At 35.4% G+C, this 21,046-nt stretch overlaps 2 protein-coding genes across 5 annotated transcripts in view; one reads left to right on the top strand and one right to left on the bottom strand.

The window, feature by feature from the left end:
* Window positions 1-21,046, bottom strand: part of LOC136040874 (hexokinase type 2-like) — an 88,533-nt gene that overhangs the window by 50,536 nt on the left and 16,951 nt on the right. For 2 of the 4 annotated variants that reach the window (XM_065725267.1, XM_065725270.1), the window contains exon 2: window positions 15,273-15,360. The exons of 1 other annotated variant lie outside the window; for it this stretch is intronic. The gene's annotated coding sequence lies outside the window, so the exon portion shown is untranslated. Of the gene's footprint in view, window positions 1-15,272; window positions 15,463-21,046 lie in introns of those variants that run through there. One more of the 4 variants, XM_065725268.1, reaches the window with a different exon arrangement.
* Window positions 2,493-3,767, top strand: LOC136041094 (uncharacterized). Its single transcript, XM_065725648.1, has one exon. It carries the CDS (start codon window positions 2,493-2,495, stop codon window positions 3,765-3,767), a length of 1,275 nt encoding a protein of 424 aa, XP_065581720.1.

The raw sequence follows: 21,046 nt of genomic DNA, 5'->3' as shown, positions 1-21,046 counted from the left end.
TAAAATTCTTATTTTAATGTTCCGCGACGTGAGACACACCAAACAGAGGAAATTCCTAGAACATTAGAAACAAGAAAAACGAAGGTATATTGTGTAGGCTTATTTTATTCAAAATGTGCAATTTTATGTTTTATTGTTCAGTTGTAGAAAATAAAGTATAAGTTACAGATAGAAGATGATAGTCAAAATCAAAATTTGTTCCAAAAATAATTGTGCATTACAATATTTTGTGAATTATATTACATTTACATATTGTATATTTATGTAATATTGCCTATTGTATGTACACAATATTATTACACATTATATATTATCTTATTGTTAATTATAAAAAAGATCAATACACCGTTCTTTATAATATAATCTCACATTAAGACCCACCTGGAAACAGCTGAGATAGAGATTCAATCTCTGTTGTCGCAAGGGACATGCATTTACGTTATGTTATAGGTATGACAAGAGTTAGTGCAGAATTCTCGTAATCATGTTAAGTGAATGATGAATCTTCAATAGAAAAGAATAAATATGATAATCTATCGTTTATATATTATGTATCTTCTGTTATAGTATTGTACATTAAATCAATCTTTAACATCCCATCAGTATCATATAGCTACCTGGACAGAGAATTACTTAATTTTGGAGAATGCATTGGCAACGAATGAAAAAACTTGTTTGTGGTGCATGAAGTCTGTTTGAGAAAATTCTGGAATAAATGATTTTGTGGACCGGAGACTAGTGGTATCATGAACAGTCAAACTGGCCCCCCAGCTGGGGGTACAGTAGCTCCTACTAGTGTTGGACAGTATTCAGTGGTTCATAGTCCCATGCAGGGGCCTGTAAATGGGGCCCCAGGACCACAGATGATGCAAATGCAGTGGAATATGCCTAGTGGTATGCAAAAAGTCATGTTTCCGGCAGTCGTACCAAATGTTTATGGACAAGTATATAGCCCAACTTCCAACCCATCACAGCAGTATATGTATACAGTGAATAACACAAATGATGGACTTGAATCAGGCCAAGTTATGACACAACTATATGGACAGCAAGTGTACAGTAATCGAGCACCAGTGCTGAACCAGGCACAGTATGCTTGTACAGTGAATAACAGATATAATGGACTTGAAGTGGAAGAATGTGAGTTAGAAGGTATTGACCATTCTCCACCTGACACAAACTTTGAATCTGATGATATGACTATGGTAAATCCAAGAGTAGTGGAAGGACTATGCTCAAGAGGAAAAGAGAATAACTTGAAAAGGAGAGTGACCTCACCTATTAGTAATGAAAGTGTTCAGATTGAAAGGGGAGCACCAAAGAGACAATTTGTTCACCAAAGACAAGACCAGAAGGCCAAAGGCCTGTCACTTACAAAAGATAGGAGAAATATTTCAAATTTCCAGATCCCATTATTGGAAATACCTGAAAAGGAAATGATACATGGAAGTGTTGTAATCAAAGCAGTTGATGTAAATGCCAAGTTCTTAAATGAATACGAGCTTTGTATGTTTTTCAAGGAAAAAATTAGTAGCAGATTTGAGTTTGAAACAAATCGTGAAGGGAACACTATTTACTTGCATTTAAAAGATGAGAGCGGGATGAAATCAGCATTGGAAATCAAAACTGTGAATAACATAGAAGTAACTGTTTTAAGGAAAGAACATGTATCAAGAGGTGTGATGAAAAGGAATTCCTTTATATTTATCAATTGTACAAATTGAGGAAAGTATCCAATCTGCTGTGCCTGTAAAAGAAGTGATTAGAATGCAGAGGTATAACCGGGATCTAAAAAAGCTTGAAGACAGCCTGTCAGTAATGGTGGTTTTTGAATCAATTATAACCCCAGCAAGTGTGTGGTGCTGCGGTAGAAACAGAGATGTCTTACCCTACCATAGGAAGGTGATGCAGTGCTACAAATGCCAGAAATATGGGCATCTTCAGAAAGACTGTAAATCAAAGGAGATCTGCCTCAGATGTGCCAAGAATCATCAAAGCCGTGATTGCCCTCTGAAACAGGAGAGTGTAGATGAGCGTACCAGCAGATACAGGTGCGCCAATTGTAAACAAAACCATTCATCCACTTCATCAGTATGCCCAGTAAGAAGGGAGAACCAACAAGTGCTAGAAGTGGCAGAAAAGTATGGCATGGGATTTAAAAGAGCAAGGACAACATTTAGAAGTTATGCTCATGTAGTCCAGAATAACCTGAATCCTGAGAAAAGAATAATCAGTAACACTGCAGCAGAATTGCAACAAATGACGGCAAAGAAGTTAGTGATTGGGATGCTTATAACCCCAGGAATACTGAGTATTGAAAACTTGCCATTGAATGAAAAGGTAGATAAACTGTGTGAATTGGTTGAGCAAATGAAGTTTGGAAAACTTGACCGCAATGATGTAAAATTGGTTTGTGAAACAAGTAGCACCTTGGAAAACAGAACATGTCCTTAATGCAGCTCAAAATATTATCCTGGAATGCATGTTCAATCATGAGAGAAAAAAGGGAATTATTGCTTCAATATTGTGACAGAAAAGACATTGATATTTTTTGTATTCAAGAAACTTGGCTAAAACCAAATATCATGAGCCCCTGCAAAGGTTTCAACATCTTGAGAAATGATAGAATAACAGGAAGAAAAGGTGGAGTTGTTATTGGAATAAGAAGTCATATTCATTATGAAGAATTGGACTTAGCAAGCCAGCAATCAATTGATAATGAAGTGGAAGTAGTTGGAACTAAACTGTTTTTAAAAAATGAAAAGAAAATGAATGTTATATGTGTATATAACCCATCTGGAAATAATGGACTGTTGGGAGAAAGGATTGATGAAATTACTAAAATGATACCAGTTGCAGAGGACGCGATAATATTGGGTGATATGAATGCACATATTAAATCTTGGTGCAAGTGTAGAAATGTAAATAGTTCTGGAAAAAGTTTAGAAAACTGTTTAATAAATAGCCCAATATGCTTAGCAACACCAGTTGGGATGCCAACTAGAGTTAATCCCCAGACAGGAGAGACAACAACAATTGATTTGCTATTATGCAATCCTAGACTCTATATCAAATTAAACATAGAATGTGATGCTGAAAGTGAACTGGCCAGTGATCACAACCCCATATTGTGCACTATTAATGAAGAAGTCCTTCCAAAAGGTAATAAGAGAAAGGGATTCAAAACTAAAAATTTTAACTGGTTTATACTCAGAGAAGCACTGGACGAGTTTGATGTGAAATCACTAACAGAGGAAGAGGTAGAATTATCTAGGAAAGTTAAAATATTTCAAGAGATATTGATAGAAATAGCCAAAACTGTTGTACCATATAGAGAAATCAGCCGTCACCAAGGGTGTATCTGGTGGAATGAAGATTGTTCGAAAGCCAAAAGAGAATTCATTGCAAAAAAGAGAATATATAATCTGGTGAGAAATCTTCATAGCCTTATTGAAAAGAACAGAGCTTATGCTATATTTCGAAAAACAGTAGTTGAAGCCAAGAAAAAATCATGGAATAACTTTATAAACAAACTTGACTTTCGAAAACCAGCATCCAAAGTATATGAGTTTATGAAAAAGATGAATAACAGAGCAACTTCAGGCCGGAGCAACCCACCTATTGCATCTGATAATAAGCTTCTTGTGACTGATGATGAAAAAGCTGATGCAGCTGCCAAATTCATGAGCTCTACCGTTGGCCGGGGAGATCCGGATATACAGAAGAAGACCAATATGGACACAAAAGTAAGTGACCTTGGAACATAAGGACAAAACGAACCATACAATAGACCATTCATTGAACAGAAATTAATGAATGTAATTAATAAGCTTCCTGATACATCTCCTGGACCAGACGAAATTTTGCCACAGTTCGTGAAGTCGCTCCCCAAGTTGTGGGTCAATGTACTGCTAGAATTAATTAATGGTATATGGAGGGAGGGAAAATTTCCTGATGTTTGGAAGTATGGTGAAGCAGTAATGCTACCATAGCCTGGCAAAGACTTATCAAAGATTGAAAACTATAGATACATTACCCTTCTCCCTGTTTTGGGGAAAGTTATGGAAAGGATGGTGAAGAAGAGACTGGAGGCTGTGACACAACAGAAGAAAATTTTGAAAGACATTCAGTGTGGTTTCAGAAAAAATAGAAGTGCAGAAGACAGTCTTATGTGCCTCAAACAGGAGGCATTATATGCTTTGCAAAATGGGTGGATTTTAGCAGCGATTTTAATTGACATTGAAGGCGCTTTTGATAATACGCTTCATAGAAAAATGGTTGGAGGCCTAGTAACAGCTGGCATAAAAGGCCAAATGTTAGCATTTTAAAATGATTATTTAATAGGAAGAAAAGTTAAAGTGCGAGTTGGTGGAACAATTTCAAATATAACAGTGTTTCCTGAAAGAGGAATCCCTCAAGGATCAGCATTGGGGCCTGACATGTACAACATAGGATCATATGATATTCCTATCAACATGAAGGATGACGGAGGAGCTATTTTTGCAGATGACAATACTGCGTGGGTCATGGCACGTGACACCTACCATATAAAGACCCTAATAACCCAGGTCATTGCAAAATTAGAAAAATAGTCCAAAGAAGCTGACTTAAAGTTTTCTGCAACAAAGACGAAGGCAATTGTTATCACTAGGAAAAGAATTGGAACCCTTCCAGATCTGTACTTAAGTGGCCACCCAGTTGAATATGTTACTGAAGCAAAAATACTAGGTGTAGTGGTTGACAATAAACTTACCTGGAAACCCCATGTGATGTATCTTAAATATACATGTTTGAAAAGACTCAATGTTATGAAGAGTTTGGCCTATATGGCTAGAGGATTACCAGCAGAACTTTTGATCCAGTATTATATCAAATATGTATTGCCTAAAATGGAGTATTGCTCAACAATTTATGGCACAGCTTGTCACTCAACCATTGCAAGATTAGATGTAATCCAAAACTCAGCCATAAGAATTGCATTTGGAGCAAGAAAAACAACACCTGTTAGTTTCCTTCTATCAGAAAGTGGTCTAGCAGACCTGGAAACACGAAGAAAGATCAGATTTTTAAAATATGTACAGAGGATTTGGTCTTTAGAAAATAACCACCCAGTTAAGTCAAAAATCATCAAACCTGGTCGCCAAGCAACTGCCAACACATCTAAAGCAAGAAATCAATCCAATTGTCTTAAAGCAGCATTAGAAATTTGTAAAAGTTATGGAATTGATATAGTACTTTCCAAAATGTTAAGAGTTGGTGAAATAGGTGTCCCTCCACCATGGGAGGAAAACAGGATCAGTTCAAGATTAGAATTCAATATGGACCAAGATACTCCAGCGGACTTGGCATTCTGCATGATGATGGAAAAAGAGTACAAGGGATACCTTCCATTATTCACTGACGGATCAAAAGTAGATGAAATGAAGCATGTAGGAGCAGCGTTTTGGTACCCTTTCAAAAATGTGTCCAAAAAATTCAAATTACCTCCAGAGAGCAGTGTATTCCTGGCAGAAGTTTACGCCATTAAGAAGGTGCTGGAGTTCATTGAGGAATCTGTTGAAGAGGACAAGGTTATCATTTGCTCTGATTCAAAAAGTGCTATTCAAGCAGTTGTAAATGCTAATACTATGGCAAAACCAAATAGAGATGTCCTTATATGTTACATTAAACTACAAGACATATTAAAAAAGAAGAAAGTAGTTATTCAGTGGATTCCCGCCCACATTGGGATCTCTGGAAATGAAATAGCAGATTTGAAGGCCAAATCCGCAGTTGAGTCAGGAATTGTAACCGACATGGACACTCCTTACGAAGTTATGATATTTGATAAAGTGATTAAAGAGATTGATCGTCAGGGTTTTAAAGCGAATAGAGATTTGACTGGGAATCTTTTTGTGACTAAGAAAAAACAGAGAAATATAGAAACGAAGGTGTATAAAGGACTCACTAGATATGAAGCAAAGAAACTGTTTCGACTCCGATCACACCATGCTGGAGTTGGTGGTTACAAAGCAAAATTTTTGGGACAGAGTGAGGAATGTCCTAAGTGTGGTGCATCAGAAACTATAGAACACTTGATGATAATTTGCCGTGAAAGCGAACAAGAAAGACGTGAAATAACCGAATTTTTCAGACAGAAGAAAGTGCAGTCGAGCCTATATATGTTATTAGGAGGATTTGATAGTGAAGAAGAACTGTATGATAGTTAGTCTTGTCATACAGTTTCTGACAAGAATTGCAAGATTAAAGGACATTTGAATTAAAGTTTCAGGAAATACGATTTCCTCCTACTATTTATTAAGAAGTGAGAATCGACTTGCCATAGAACGTCCTCTAGGCTGAACAGCAAGAGGGGAGTTAACGTCAACGTCATCAGTATCATATACAAAGGTCGTTAGGCCGTGTTCACAGTATGGAGATGATGAAAAATCGTTAGTAAACTGTTCCGAAGGGAGGGGACAGACAACTTTTTTGCAGCTATCTCAGAAATGTAAAAACGTCAGATTTGACCTGTAGATTAAAAACAAAAGTTGTTTTTTTTTGTTTTGTTTTTTATCTATACGGAGGTTATTTCTGTATTTTCTTTTGCAGTGCTGCCATGAAAAGGAATTATTTTCTATTAGTTGCTTTTGCCTTTTGGAATATTCCTAGTTTCATTTTTGATTTTTGACTCCTGAAACACAAGGGTAGTTTAATGGTCGTTTCGTTGACATTCTATTAGTTGCTTTTGCCTTTTGGAACATTCCTGGTTTCATTTTCGATTCCTTTTTGGTTGAAAAACATTTCTGAATGCGTAGTCAGAAAATCACTTTCTGAATCGATAATTTAACATTGTCGTATAATTTTCCTATTTCTACTTTTGTCATTTGTTTCTTATACGTTTGACCCAGATTTATAGCTTTTTAAGCACATCTAGCTTTATCCATTTATGTTTTTATGTGAAGAACGCAAAAATTCCTTCTCTACGCTAAAGTTGAAATTTTGTTCCACTTCTTTAAAAACTACTCCTGAAACACAAGGGTGATTTAATTAGAACAATATGTAACTTTTTTAAAAGCGCTGAATAATTTTAGCATGAAGATCGAGGTTTTGAGGAGGGGGTGACCCCCCTCATATACGTAATAATTTCTGTTCTTTTTAAGTTTTAATGCTGCTCCTTACTTTGAGTTGAAAAAAAAAATTATTTAATTTTGGAAGAGTTGTATAGTTGTTCGTAATAGTTTTCACACACTTTGTCCACTTTAATACTTCTCTATATTTTCTTTTAGATTTTCATTCCTTTTTGTATGAAAACAAACATAGAAAGTGCTTTAATAATGTTGGAATACTAACTACCAGCAACAAGCTTAGTCTACCATGGGCACGCGTCTTTTCATTTTTTCCATTATATTCGATTTTCTACCATATGTCATTAAACTTAAACCAATTGGTAATGCGCGAAAATTATTTACGTCTAAAGGATTTTTTTTAGGATGTCCTGTATACCACCTGAGGATCCGATATTTTCATAGTTATCATATGAGTCGCCCAATTGGACTGTTTTAATTCCCAAAAAGACACTTACACGAAACGCTGATACTGAAGTAAAATAATTTTTAATGATAGAAAAATTAGCCCCTCCCCCCTGCTCTCCCATATGGATATTTTAAGAAAAAATTGATATGGTAATTAAATTAGTGTTCTGGAGAGATATTAAAACAAATAAAACCTATTCTAGTGTTTATCGAAATTTTGATTAGGAGTCAAAGACTTGGTCTTCAATTTCCAAAATCTACTAATTTAGTATTTTTACTTTAATTTTTCATAATGTTAATTTGACTCACCTATTTTGGCCGTTTTGACAGACTCTCCTCCTGCTTCCTTTAACAACACTTTCAAACAAGTTTGTACTACCGTTCAGCTATTTTCTTTTGTTTTAACGCCCCCCCCCCGTCTTCAACGTCATTTACAAGAACAATTATTATTGCAGTTTAACTATTTTACTGTTTTGAAAAATCAGCTACTAGCACATAAGAACATTTTTAAGAAAGGCTTCCACTCTTGTGTGACATGAACACATAAGAAAACGGAAATACTCAAAATCCAGACTTTGGTATCCAACTACTAAAATTTTGATTTAGGATTTCGAACAATCTTTCATGGTTTTTACGTGAAGGCAGTTTTTATGGTTTTGACCAAATCCCCGTCCCTTTCCCCATAGATACTTTTAAAAAAGCTGATACAGCTGTTCAACCAATTTGACTTTTTTGAGAAGCCCCTTTCCACAATAAAAACTTGTTCTAGAGATGGTTTTATATTTTGACTGCTATTATTGTACTGAAAAACTCGCCTCTTCTCTTCCCCCATAAAGGCTATTAAAAGATGCTTTTGTAAATCAAATTGGTAATATGCAATGACAATATCAAATATAAAAACCTATCTTAGCTATAGTAAGGAATCTTGATTAGCAGTACCCCGCTCTACCCCGTTGATTACCCTTGATTAGCTTGCTCTACCCCGAGCACACTGGAAGGAAAGCTTTTGGGCTGACAAGAGTCTAATCAATTGCAAACACGAGTCTCGTGACATCTTGCAACCCAACCGAACTAAGTCTGTGAAAGTAGGATTTGAAGAAAGAACTGTATGAACCTCCAAAAACTTGTGAAAGATCTATATGAAAAACCAGAAAGAACTAATCTGAACTTGACTAACCTGAACCTGAACGAACTATATGAGCTTGCAAGTTGAGCAGATATCAAACTGAACATGTACAAAAAGAAGAAAAAAGCCATAATTATATACAATCAAGAGTGTGTGTTTTGTTTTGAGCAAATACAAAATAGATTTACAATAATTGTTATTGGAAGTTAGTAAACCACATGAAAATTAATGAAAGATGCTGAGTTTTAGATCAATGTCAATCAAATATATTTCAGAATTTTCTCCATTGAGCTTAGTAGGCCTCATGGAAAACGATGGCATATATTGAGCTTTGAATCTAGGAAAATTGAAGGGACCTCAAGTATTTTCATAACATTTGTTAGTAATTGATATAGAGCCCTAGATTTACTACTACTACTAATAAGAACTCACTGCAGCACCAAGCCACCTAAGGCTAAGACAGCTATGCACGCTCCTTCTCCATCCCAACCTATTCAAAGCCTCCCTCTTTATATCCTCAAAAAAAGTTCTTATTTCCATTAAATCTTTCTTTGTGACATCCTCCCACCTCAGATGAGGATAACCTGCTTTCTGTCTAGTCCTAGACAGTAGGCCGAAAAGGACAATCTTTGGCAATCTGTCATCCTTCATTGGCAGAATGTACCCTAGCCATCTCAACCTCTTTTATTATAGTCATAGAAAGCAGGATTGAACCACATTTTTGAACAGCCAACTTTTTGAACTACAGTCAGTTAGCTGGGTACCCAGCACAATCTGTAGGCAATTTCTCAAGAAAACATCTTGTATTTTAATTATCCGATTTTTGGAGCGCCCATGCTTCAGAGCCATATTTGACCACTGTCGTCACTGCACATTCCAATATTCTAATCTCGGTTTACATCTTACCTTCCTATTCTTCCAACCATTTTCTTAACTGTGAAAAAACACCCTGAGCCTTGGCAATTCTACTTTTAACATCTTCACTGCTCCCACTGTCTTTACTAATAATACTACCATGGTAAGTGAAGCTGCTCACCTGATCGATCTTTTCGCTATTCACCGTCACCTTTTCATCTTCACTTACTGCTAGCCTTAGTGACTTAGTCTTCTTAACATTGATTTTCAAACCTATTCTAGCACCCTGAGCTTGCCAAACCTCCTAAAGTTCATTTGTTTTGCTCAAACTTTCATCTAAGATGCTTAAATCATCAGCATAATCAAAGTCCAGGAGAGTGTTCTTCCACATTTGGTTCCGTGGTCTCCCCATTGCCTTTCCTGTGCTCCTTAGGACAAAGTCAATCAAAACGGTTCATATAAACAGGGATAAAACACAACCCTGCTTAACTCCTGATTTAATACAAAACCAACAGCTAACCTTATTTCGTATCTTAACCACAACAGTGTTATTCTCGTACATAGCACTAATCAATTTAATGTATTTGTCTGGTATACCAAACATAGATAAGACCCTTGCTACACATCCTCCACCTTTTTTTTAAAACCACACTGCTCTTCTCTTAAAACTTTATCTACAGCATCTCTCAGCCTAAAAAGTATCATATTACTGAGTAATTTGCTACCTACAGAATCAAGACTAATGCATCAAAAATAATTACAACACTCACTCTTGTCACCTTTCTTATACAGTTGTTTAATTAAGGTTTCCCTACAATCGTTAGGCACTTCTCCTTTTTTCAAAATCATACTCATAATCTTCGGTAACTCAATTCTAACCTCAGAGCCACCATATTTAAGAAACTCATTTACCACACTATCAGCACCTGGAGCCTTATTATTTTTTAGTACTGGAGCAACAGTACTAAAAGGATTATTTTAGTACTGTTGCTAATTCTTCCTCACAAAACAGATCTGCCTTTACAACCAAGGTACCAGGAATTGCTAACACTGGTGGCGTAAAGATATTGTTGGTAACAAGAATTTGAATGGTGTTGAATTTGCAGGGGTCCATTTGAAGCATGCACCTGTTAATGCCAAACAATAGCTTTTATCAAATAACTTGAACTGTTCTTTATACACTCAGCATTTTCAAGTTGTTTATCGGCATTCATTTCTTGTATATTGGCCAAACAAATTGGCCAATATACAATTGGTATATATACAATATACAATATAGCCAAAATGGTAATTGGTCCCCTGTGTACCAAACAAATGATGTCGACTTCAAGGCTTTGTCCCTCCAAAGTTTATTGAGGAATAATTATGAAGCCCATTTTCCGGAGAAAAAAATTAAAATATGCTCTACCGATAAACCTTACATTACTGCGACTTTTAAAAAACTAATAAGGAAAAAAATCAATTTGTTCAAGCAAGGACATATCTCACAGGCTAATGATCTAAGAAAGTTCCTGAAGAGAAAATTGAGAAAGGCAGCTTCTGGGTATTACAATAGTAAGGTTAAGGATTTGTATTCTAACAAACCCAAACAATGGTACAGGAAAATCAAAGAGATTTGCGGAAAAAACCCTGTTGAAGTTAATTTTCATCTCCCTGAGCCCCCTTCCAAGATAGCCAACGATTTGAACCTGCATCTTGCGTCCATAGTTCAAAGTCTCCCCCCTTTCACTGGCTCAGGTCAAACTTTTCCTCCCTCCACCTCTTTCCCCCAAATTTCTCCCTCTGATATTATAAATAAAATCCAAAAGCTCAAAAAATCAAGTACTTGCCCATTAGACATCCCAATTGACTTGATTAAAGCCTTTTCAGACACAATTGCTGGACCTTTATCTGATATTTTTAACCAAATTACAAAATCTGGTAAATTCCCAAGTTGCTGGAAACTTGGTTTTATAACACCCATCCCAAAGAAATCTTCCAGTCTGACTATAACCAACATACGTCCTATTACACTCACTCCAGTTTTTTCTAAGCTTTACGAAGGGTTCCTTTGTGACTGGCTTAAAATTAAAATTATACCACGCATTGACATCCGACAGTTTGGTAATTTAAGAAAAACCTCCACCACCCATTACCTTGTACACTTGATTCACACGATCCTAAGTGAACTAGAGAAACCAAATGTTTGGCTAAACCTGGTTTTAGTCGATTTCCAAAAAGCGTTTGACTTAGTTGACCACACTATCCTAATTCGTTTACTACATGATAACTTTGAAATTGACCCACTCTTAGTAAATATTGTTATATCGTTCCTTTCAGACAGATCACAAGTTGTAAAATACAAAAATACCTTCTCTAACCCCCTCCCTAGGTACTGTGGAATACCTCAAGGAACCTTATTGGGACCACTATTATTTCTTGTCATGATTAACGAAATTGGCAAGGAGTTCCCCCAACGATGGAAATATGTTGATGACTTGTCGATCCTTGAAGTATGTCATAGGAATATTAAAAGTGACCCCGTTGAAATCCTAACCCAATGTTCGGATGAATCCAAGAATCTAAATATGACAGTAAATCCCACTAAATCACAGATAATGACAATAAACTTCTTGAAATCTACTCCTGCTTTTTGCGATCCGATCCCAAGCGAAATGCTAGTGAAACATGTTAAGCTTCTTGGTGTCACAATTTCTAATGATCTTAAGTGGGAAACACATGTATCCAACATTGTTAAACAAGCAAATGTTTCACTATCCATTTTTAAGCTACTAAACAAATTTAATTGTCCTAAGATACATTCCCTCCGTGTTTACTTATCCTTTATCAGACCGTTATTGGAATATGCATGTCCGGTCTGGCATTCGCAACTTTCAAATGAACTTAGTGACAAAATCGAGTCGGTCCAAAAGCGTTCGCTCAGGATCATTTACAAAGAAGGCAAAATTCCATACTCCTTCCTCCTTAAAGCTGCGCGCATTACCACCTTAAAAGAAAGGAGGGAAAAAATTTGCCTGCTTTTCGCTAAATCAGTCATTTCCAATCCCCGCACTGAGGACTTACTCCCTGATTTTCACAATCCCATTAGACTCCGACTCCCCCGGTCAGCCTCCTTAGCAATCCCAACTTACTCTCCGATTCATGCTGTTACAGAAAGGTTTCGCAAAAGTTTTATACCATTTATTCTGAAACACCTTAATAATAATTCGTGATCATGTAATTGCCAAATTCCCCTTTTTACTGCAATGTTTTTGTAATTTAATTGTTAAGTTTATCTTTGATGATTTTACTTTTTTAATTCCTTTTAATTTTAAGTGTTTGACTTAATGTACTATCTTGATTTTTTTTCTTAGCTTTTAGTGACATATAAAGCGAATTCGGCTCTTTAGAGCTTGTGATAGTTCTTTTGCAAATAAATCTTATCTTATCTTATCTTATCTCTTACCCAATAATCAGCAATTATTAATGCTGTTGGTGAAAAAATGTTACACAGTATCATAAGGCTATAACTTTCTATCACTAAATTCAACTGGTCGAGGCAAAGTATTATCTAATGAATTACCAATTTTGAAGTTGTTTATGGGCCAAAATAATTTTTTTGGACTCTGTTCCTGAGTTTCACTTGACTTCATTCTCTATTTTTATTCCTATGGTGGAATAAACCATATACTGCTGAATTTCTTTGTCATTGTGGGTTATTTCTCAATCAATCAGTCCAGGTATCCCACAATCAACACTCAATACATGGTGAGGATTTGATGAGATTGTACAAATGTCTTTAAAGCATACATTTTTCATTACTTTTTTTTTTTACTTTTCTGCTCCTGCACTTTCTCTGATAAAATTGAAAATGAACTTTATGATAAGTTTTCAATAATTTTCCCCTCATTTCTATCAAGAAAATTAAAATATAGAGCAAAATTTCTTGGACAAGTGTATCTGGCACTGCTGCTTTTCATTTTGTTTTTCTTAGGCAACTTTTTTTGTCAGATTTAACTATTTTTGTGAAATTATGTCAATGTTTACATTTTAATCCTTGAAAAAGGAAAAGGCCTTTTATACATCTTTCTAAAGAAAGTAAATGACTAGTTGAGGCACGAATAACGGTTTTAATGTTACATTTCATTGAATCATTAGAGGCGAAATTGTTGCTTCTATTTCCTTTAAAAGTCGGTTCTTTATTCAAGCTTCCAGGGAAGCACTTAACAAATTATTTCCTCTTCAATTTCCTTTTCATTCATAGAAAGCCTAAAAAACACATCAAATTAAAGAAATACAGACCAAAAATAACAAATAAAATGAAAATATTATCCACTTTTGACCTGTTTCAGCTATGGCATTTAGCTGTCAATGTTTAACCTCCTTTCTTTTATCCCTGCTCTATAAATGGATGATTTTAAGTCCATGTGACACGTTTAGTTAACCTACTTACAGGATAGAACCTTATTTTCTCTACTTAAATATCAAATGAATTGTTTCGACTTTAGGAGTTTTGGACATAGCCTAAGCTCCACTAGCTCCACTCTGTGCTCCACTAGGCTTCGAGAAATAACATAAAGCATTATTTTTCTTTTGCTTTGGAGAGCAAACATTGTAATAAAAAAAAACAGTATATAATACTTGTTATACAACCAAAAGCAAATAAATTGAAATAAGAACTTCCTATTAGCATTAACACCTTGAGTAATAGAAAGGTAGGGTTTATTCAGGAAAAGCTCTATTTCTATGCAAAGCAAGATGGTCTATACTCTGGGGGGTAAACATTCTAGTTGTAAAGCAGTAGGTAATGGTTTTACTGACACACAGGAGAGGGAGGGGGGTCATTATCACAAAGTTACCATGATGTTTGGAAAAAAATAACATTCTATAGGTCCTAATTTATTTTGTTGTCATGTTTCCTGAGGCATGTAAACATACGTCAAAGGAAATCCTTGTACTGCCCAAATTATATGCATCACATCACCATACCTTTCAATAAACAATTGGGTGGTACAACCCTTCGCTATTGAAAAATAATATGGCAGCGAAAATAGGTGAAAATTAGATAAGAAAAGTAACATTTTCAAATTAGCAGAAAACAGGATTGACATGGCAATACTCAAATTAAGGGATAAAATATACAAAATAGGATAGGGTAATTGGTCTTCCTAAAAATATTCTCATGTAGATAAATCAACAAATTAATAATTTGAAGGGTCTAATCTTCAAAAATTTAAATAATAAACCTGAAAGTTTCATTTTCCAAATCTAACCCCATTCTAATACAACAAAAATCGCTAAACTAGAATTTGGTAAAATTCAAGTTTAGCTACTTGTTGCTATCTATGAGACCTATCCCCGAAAGTTTCATTTTACTAACCTAACCCCTTTCCAAAATCTATAGATATATCCCTGAAAGTTTCATTTTACTAGCCTTAGAATTTACCAAAGTTGCATTAGGTCAAAAATGTGAAACTTAACCATTAAATAACTTATCTTAATTAGGTCAACAGTTGAGTAATAATAATAATAATAAAAAAAAATAGCCTAAGGAAAGTTTAGACAAGGCTTAAGAGTACAAATATTTAGGACAGGAGGAATTTAGAAGAAGCTTGGAAAAAAAAAATCTTGGATGGAGTCAGAACCACTTGATAGAAACATGATCCTCCCTAATTCCAACCTGCTTATTTATGGCTTTCTTCAAAATGGGCAGCCTGTGTACATTACTGCTCCATCATTCTTGACTGAAACCCAAATTCAGCTATCTCCAATTAATTATCCCCCATTGAATCACTTGCCTGATTTATCCCCTATGAGAATAGATAACAGATTCCCAGAATCTTCTTCAAATGACCCAGATTTCCCGCCACTACCACAGATGGAAACCTGGAATGAAAATTTAAGTGCTATCAATCCTTTTGCAGCTGAAGGAATCATCACAAACAGTATGAACCAGGGTAGTTCACCCAGGCAAAACCATTCCCCTAATACCTCTAAGGTACAAAATTATCAAAAAGGAACAATGTTCACCAGTTACTACATAAAGGATATAATCCTGACTATGAGATTTTTCCTATTGCACTGAAAGTGTCCCTAAATGAAAATGGAAAGCAATTCCCAGAAGATTCAAGTTTTAAATTCCTAACTAGCGTGGTTAGTCACAAAAAGTTTGCATTCAATTGAACTACAGGAAAAGATTTCTCGAAAAGTCATCAAAGGCATACCAAAACATTTATCTGAAGAGGAAATCATTAAAAGTGTTTACTCTATAGTGACTGTAAATTCTAAAAAGAGAATGAAACGTTTTAATAGAGAGAATCCAAAATCTTAGAGGATAGTTTGTCAATACTAATCACATTTTGTGGCAGCACTCTAGCCCCAGAAGTTACACGCCTTGGAAGAGAAAGAGGAGTTAACGAATATAACAGAAAAGTTTTACAGTGTTTTAAATGTCAAAAATATGGCCATATTGCTAAGAACTGTAAAGCAGAACACTCTACATGCCTGCAGTGCTCTAGCAAACATGCATCCAAGGATTGCCCATTGAAAGTTGAGGACAGCACATTGCTAAGAACTGTAAAGCAGAACACTCTACATGCCTGCAGTGCTCTAGCAAACATGCATCCAAGGATTGCCCATTGAAAGCTGAGGACAGTACATTGCTAAGAACTGTAAAGCAGAACACTCTACATGCCTGCAGTGCTCTAGCAAACATGCATCCAAGGATTGCCCATTGAAAGTTGAGGACAGCACATTGCTAAGAACTGTAAAGCAGAACACTCTACATGCCTGCAGTGCTCTAGCAAACATGCATCCAAGGATTGCCTATTGAAAGTTGAGGACAGCACATTGCTAAGAACTGTAAAGCAGAACACTCTACATGCCTGCAGTGCTCTAGCAAACATGCAACCAAGGATTGCCCATTAAAAGTTGAGGACAGCACATTGATAAGAACTGTAAAGCAGAACACTCTACATGCCTGCAGTGCTCTAGCAAACATGCATCCAAGGATTGCCTATTGAAAGTTGAGGAAAACAAATTGCTAAGAACTGTAAAGCAGAACACTCTACACGCCTGTAGTGCTCTAGCAAACATGCATCCAAGGATTGCCCATTGAAAGTCGAGGATCCCCAGAGCAGGGCTTCTAAATATAGGCGTATTAATTGTGAGGGAAATCATTCATCAACTTCTTCAACCTGCCCTGAAAGACGGAAAAATCAGCCAATACTAAATTTTGCTGAAAAATATCAAGTAGGGTATAAAAGAGCCTCTTCTGTACAAAAGACTTATGCACAATATGTACACAAAGAAGTCTATCAGAAAAACACCTAATTTTAAATTCCTAACTAGCGTGGTTAGTCACAAAAAGTTTGCATTTAAAATATTCTGTAAAATTCCAAAAATGGTCATACATATAGATTCCAGCAATACAGCAGAGAAACTATTATCATTAAGCTCAATTTGTGACCAGAATGTATCAATTGAACTACAGGGAAAAATTTCTCGAAATGTCATCAAAGGCATACCAAAATACTTATCTGAAGAGGAAATCATTAAAAGTGTTTACTCTATAGTGAGTGTAAAATCTGCAAAGAGAATGAAATATTTTAATAGAGAATGCAAAATCTTAGAGGATAGTCTGTCAATACAAATCACATTTTGTGGCAACACTCTAGCCCCAGAAGTTACATGCCTTGGAAGAGAAAGAGAAGTTAACGAATATAACAGAAAAGTTTTATAGTGTTTTAAATGTCAAAAATATGGCCAAATTGCTAAGAACTGTAAAGCAGAACACTCTACATGCCTGCAGTGCTCTAGCAAACATGCATCCAAGGATTGCCCATTGAAAGACGAGGATCCCCAGAGCAGGGCTTCTAAATATAGGTGTATTATTTGTGAGGGAAATCATACATCAACTTCTTTAACCTGCCCCAAAAGACAGAAAAATCAGCCAATACTAAATTTTGCTGTAAAATATCAAGTAGGGTATAAAAGAGCATCTTCTGTACACAAGACTTATGCAAAATATGTACACAAAGAAGTCTATCAGAAAAACACCTAATTTTAAATTCCTAACTAGCGTGGTTAGTCATAAAAAGTTTGCATTTAAAATATTCTGTAAAATTCCAAAAATGGTCATACATATAGATTCCAGCAAAACAAAAGAGAAACTATTATCATTAAGCTCAATTTGTGATCAGAATGTATCAATTGAACTACAGGGAAAAATTTCTCGAAATGTCATTAAAGGCATACCAAAATACTTATCTGAAGAGGAAATCATTAAGTGTTTACTCTATAGTGACTGTAAAATCTGCAAAGAGAATGAAACGTTTTAATAGAGAATGCAAAATCTTAGAAGATAGTTTGTCAATACTAATCACATTTTGCGGCAACACTCTAGCCCCAAAAGTTACATGCCTTGGAAGAGAAAGAGAAGTTAACGAATATAACAGAAAAGTTTTATAGTGTTTTAAATGTCAAAAACATGGCCAAATTGCTAAGAACTGTAAAGCAGAACACTCTACATGCCTGCAGTGCTCTAGCAAACATGCATCCAAGGATTGCCCATTGAAAGTTGAGGACAGCACATTGCTAAGAACTGTAAAGCAGAACACTCTACATGCCTGCAGTGCTCTAGCAAACATGCATCCAAGGATTGCCCATTGAAAGACGAGGATCCCCAGAGCAGGGCTTCTAAATATAGGTGTATTAATTGTGAGGGAAATCATTCATCAACTTCTTTAACCTGCCATGAAAGACAGAAAAATCAGCCAATACTAAATTTTGCTGTAAAATATCAAGTAGGGTATAAAAGAGTATCTTCTGTACACAAGACTTATGCACAATGTGTACGCAAAGAAGTCTATCAGAAAAACGCCCAATTTTAAATTCCTAACTAGCGTGGTTAGTCATAAAAAGTTTGCATTTAAAATATTCTGTAAAATTCCAAAAATGGTCATACATATAGATTCCAGCAATACAGCAGAGAAACTATTATCATTAAGCTCAATTTGTGACCAGAATGTATCAATTGAACTACAGGGAAAAATTTCTCGAAATGTCATCAAAGGCATACCAAAATACTTATCTGAAGAGGAAATCATTAAAAGTGTTTACTCTATAGTGACTGTAAAATCTGCAAAGAGAATGAAACATTTTAATAGAGAACGCAAAATCTTAGAGGATAGTCTGTCAATAATAATCACATTTTGTGGCAACACTCTAGCCCCAGAAGTTACATGCCTTGGAAGAGAAAGAGAAGTTGACGAATATAACAGAAAAGTTTTACAGTGTTTTAAATGTCAAAAATATGGCCACATTGCTAAGAACTGTAAAGCAGAACAAGCTACATGTCTGCAGTGTTCTAGCAAACATGCATCCAAGGATTGCCCATTGAAAGTTGAGTACAGTACATTGCTAAGAACTCTAAAGCAGAACACTCTACAGGCCTGCAGTGCTCTAGCAAACATGCATCCAAGGATTGCCCATTGAAAGTCGAGGATCCCCAGAGCAGGGCTTCTATATATAGGTGTATTAAATGTGAGGGAAATCAATCATCAACTTCTTTAACCTGCCCTGAAAGACAGAAAAATCAGCCAATACTAAATTTTGCTGAAATATATCAAGTAGGGTATAAAAGAGCCTCTGCTGTGCACAAGCTGTACACAAAGAAGTCAATCAGAAAAAAACACCTCAACCCACTCAACATTGAACCATACTTTTGATACAATTATTAAAGAAACAAAAAGAAAAATTATGACTAAAATGACCATTTCAGTGGTATTTTCTGAAGACTTTGTAAAATTTGATAATTTTAGTCCATCTAAAAAAATCCAAAAGGTTTGCTCATTTTTGATAAACCTAAATGTTGGTGAAGTAGATGTTGCCCAAATCAATTTAGAATGTACAAGAAAATTACCAGTTCCCTAAAATTATTATCCTGGAATGCAAGATCCATAGTTAAAACAAATAAAGATATGCTAGTAAACTATTACCTTATGAATAATGTAAACATCTTCTGTATACAAGAAACACATCTTAAACCCCATATTAGTCCAACTTTTAAAGAATTTAATATTTTAAGGAAGGATAGCATCAATGCAGATAAAGGGGGAATCTTAGCTGGAATAAAAAAAAACATCCGTTTTGTTTCAATTAGAACCCAATACCTAGATAAATTTGAAAAAAATTGAAGTTCAGGGCTGCTGAGTATTTTTAAGTAAAAATATTACTGTTAGTATTTTTAATGTGTATAACCCTCAAGGTGATTCTCCCCAAATTAGTGATGTTTTGTCTACAATAGTAACAAATATCCCCCCAAGAGACTTACTTTTTACTTATGTACTCATTCTATTCATTGTACTCATTGTACTTGACAAACCAGTTGGGCTCATTGCTGTAGGCTATGTTTTTATATTGTACTTATGAGCTTATGTTTTTTTTTTATGTACAATGCAGGCTAGCTGACAGAAAGCAACAAGTTAGGCAGTTTTTTATGTTGTGAGAGTTTGCTTGTTAATAAAGTACTATTATATTCTATCCTATTCTACATGTTTATCATTGTTGGTGATTTTAATTCACATTCTAATGGATAACGTAATTGTGGAACTACAAAAAGAAGTGGAAATCATATAGAAGAACTTTTAATGAACAGTGATAATATTTGTCTCTTAACCCCAAAGAATTTACCTACCCAACTAAACAGTAACACAGGCTCATATACCACAATTGATTTGATGTTTTCTTCCCCTGCAGTTTTGAATAGATCCAACATATCCTGCTGTGAAGACAGCTCATAATATAGTGACCATAACTCTATCCTGCTAGAGTTAAATAAAAATGATCATGTGCCAAATCCTGATAGAAATAATGACAGCAATAGATTATCAATGTCTCAATTAAATGTATGGATTGGAATGTATTTAGAAATGTACTTAATAGATCTAGTGTGAATGTCCAACTAGAGCAAACTACTAGCATCAATGAAAGAAATTGCAATATTTCAAAATTTATTAATAAAAGCTGGAAAGGAAGCTACTCACATCAGAAGAGATGGGAAACATCATAACGCCACAATCTGGTGGAATAAAGAATGCTCCATTGCCAAGTATAACTTAGCTACAGCCAAAAGGCTTTACAAGCAATATAGAACCTATGAGCTGCATGTAGAAATGCAAAGAAATAATGCAAGACTCAAAAAGACAATAGTTAGAGCAAAAAAATATTCATGAATTAAATTCTTAGATGCTCTGGATTTTCATACACCAGTGACTAAAACATACACCACCATCAAGAGATTGATATCCAGAGACAGTCAGGACACCATAAATCCACCTTCAGTTTATAAGAATAGGCTTTTAATATCAGATATTGAGAAAGCAAATGCTGCTGCAGAGCATCTTGCAAGCATTGTTAGTGTTGAGGACCCCTTTGTTGAAGAAGCCATTGCTCAAAAATCCAAGGTGAAGCACATGTCTCAGATAGACAACAACACACCATATAATGGCCCCTTTTCTCTCCATTAATTGACTACTGCAATTAAGTCACTCCCAAAAACTTTGCCTGGAGA

This window comes from Artemia franciscana, chromosome 21 (genome assembly GCF_032884065.1).
Source record: "Artemia franciscana chromosome 21, ASM3288406v1, whole genome shotgun sequence".
Classification (NCBI taxonomy): Eukaryota; Metazoa; Arthropoda; class Branchiopoda; order Anostraca; family Artemiidae; genus Artemia; species Artemia franciscana.
Note: the sequence above shows the minus strand (reverse complement) of the source record. Positions and strands in the feature narration are given on the sequence as shown.

What these genes read in the sequence shown, in the direction of transcription:
- LOC136041094 (XM_065725648.1), top strand. Translation starts at nt 2,493, where the DNA reads ATGAGAGAAAAAAGGGAATTATTGCTTCAATATTGTGACAGAAAAGAC.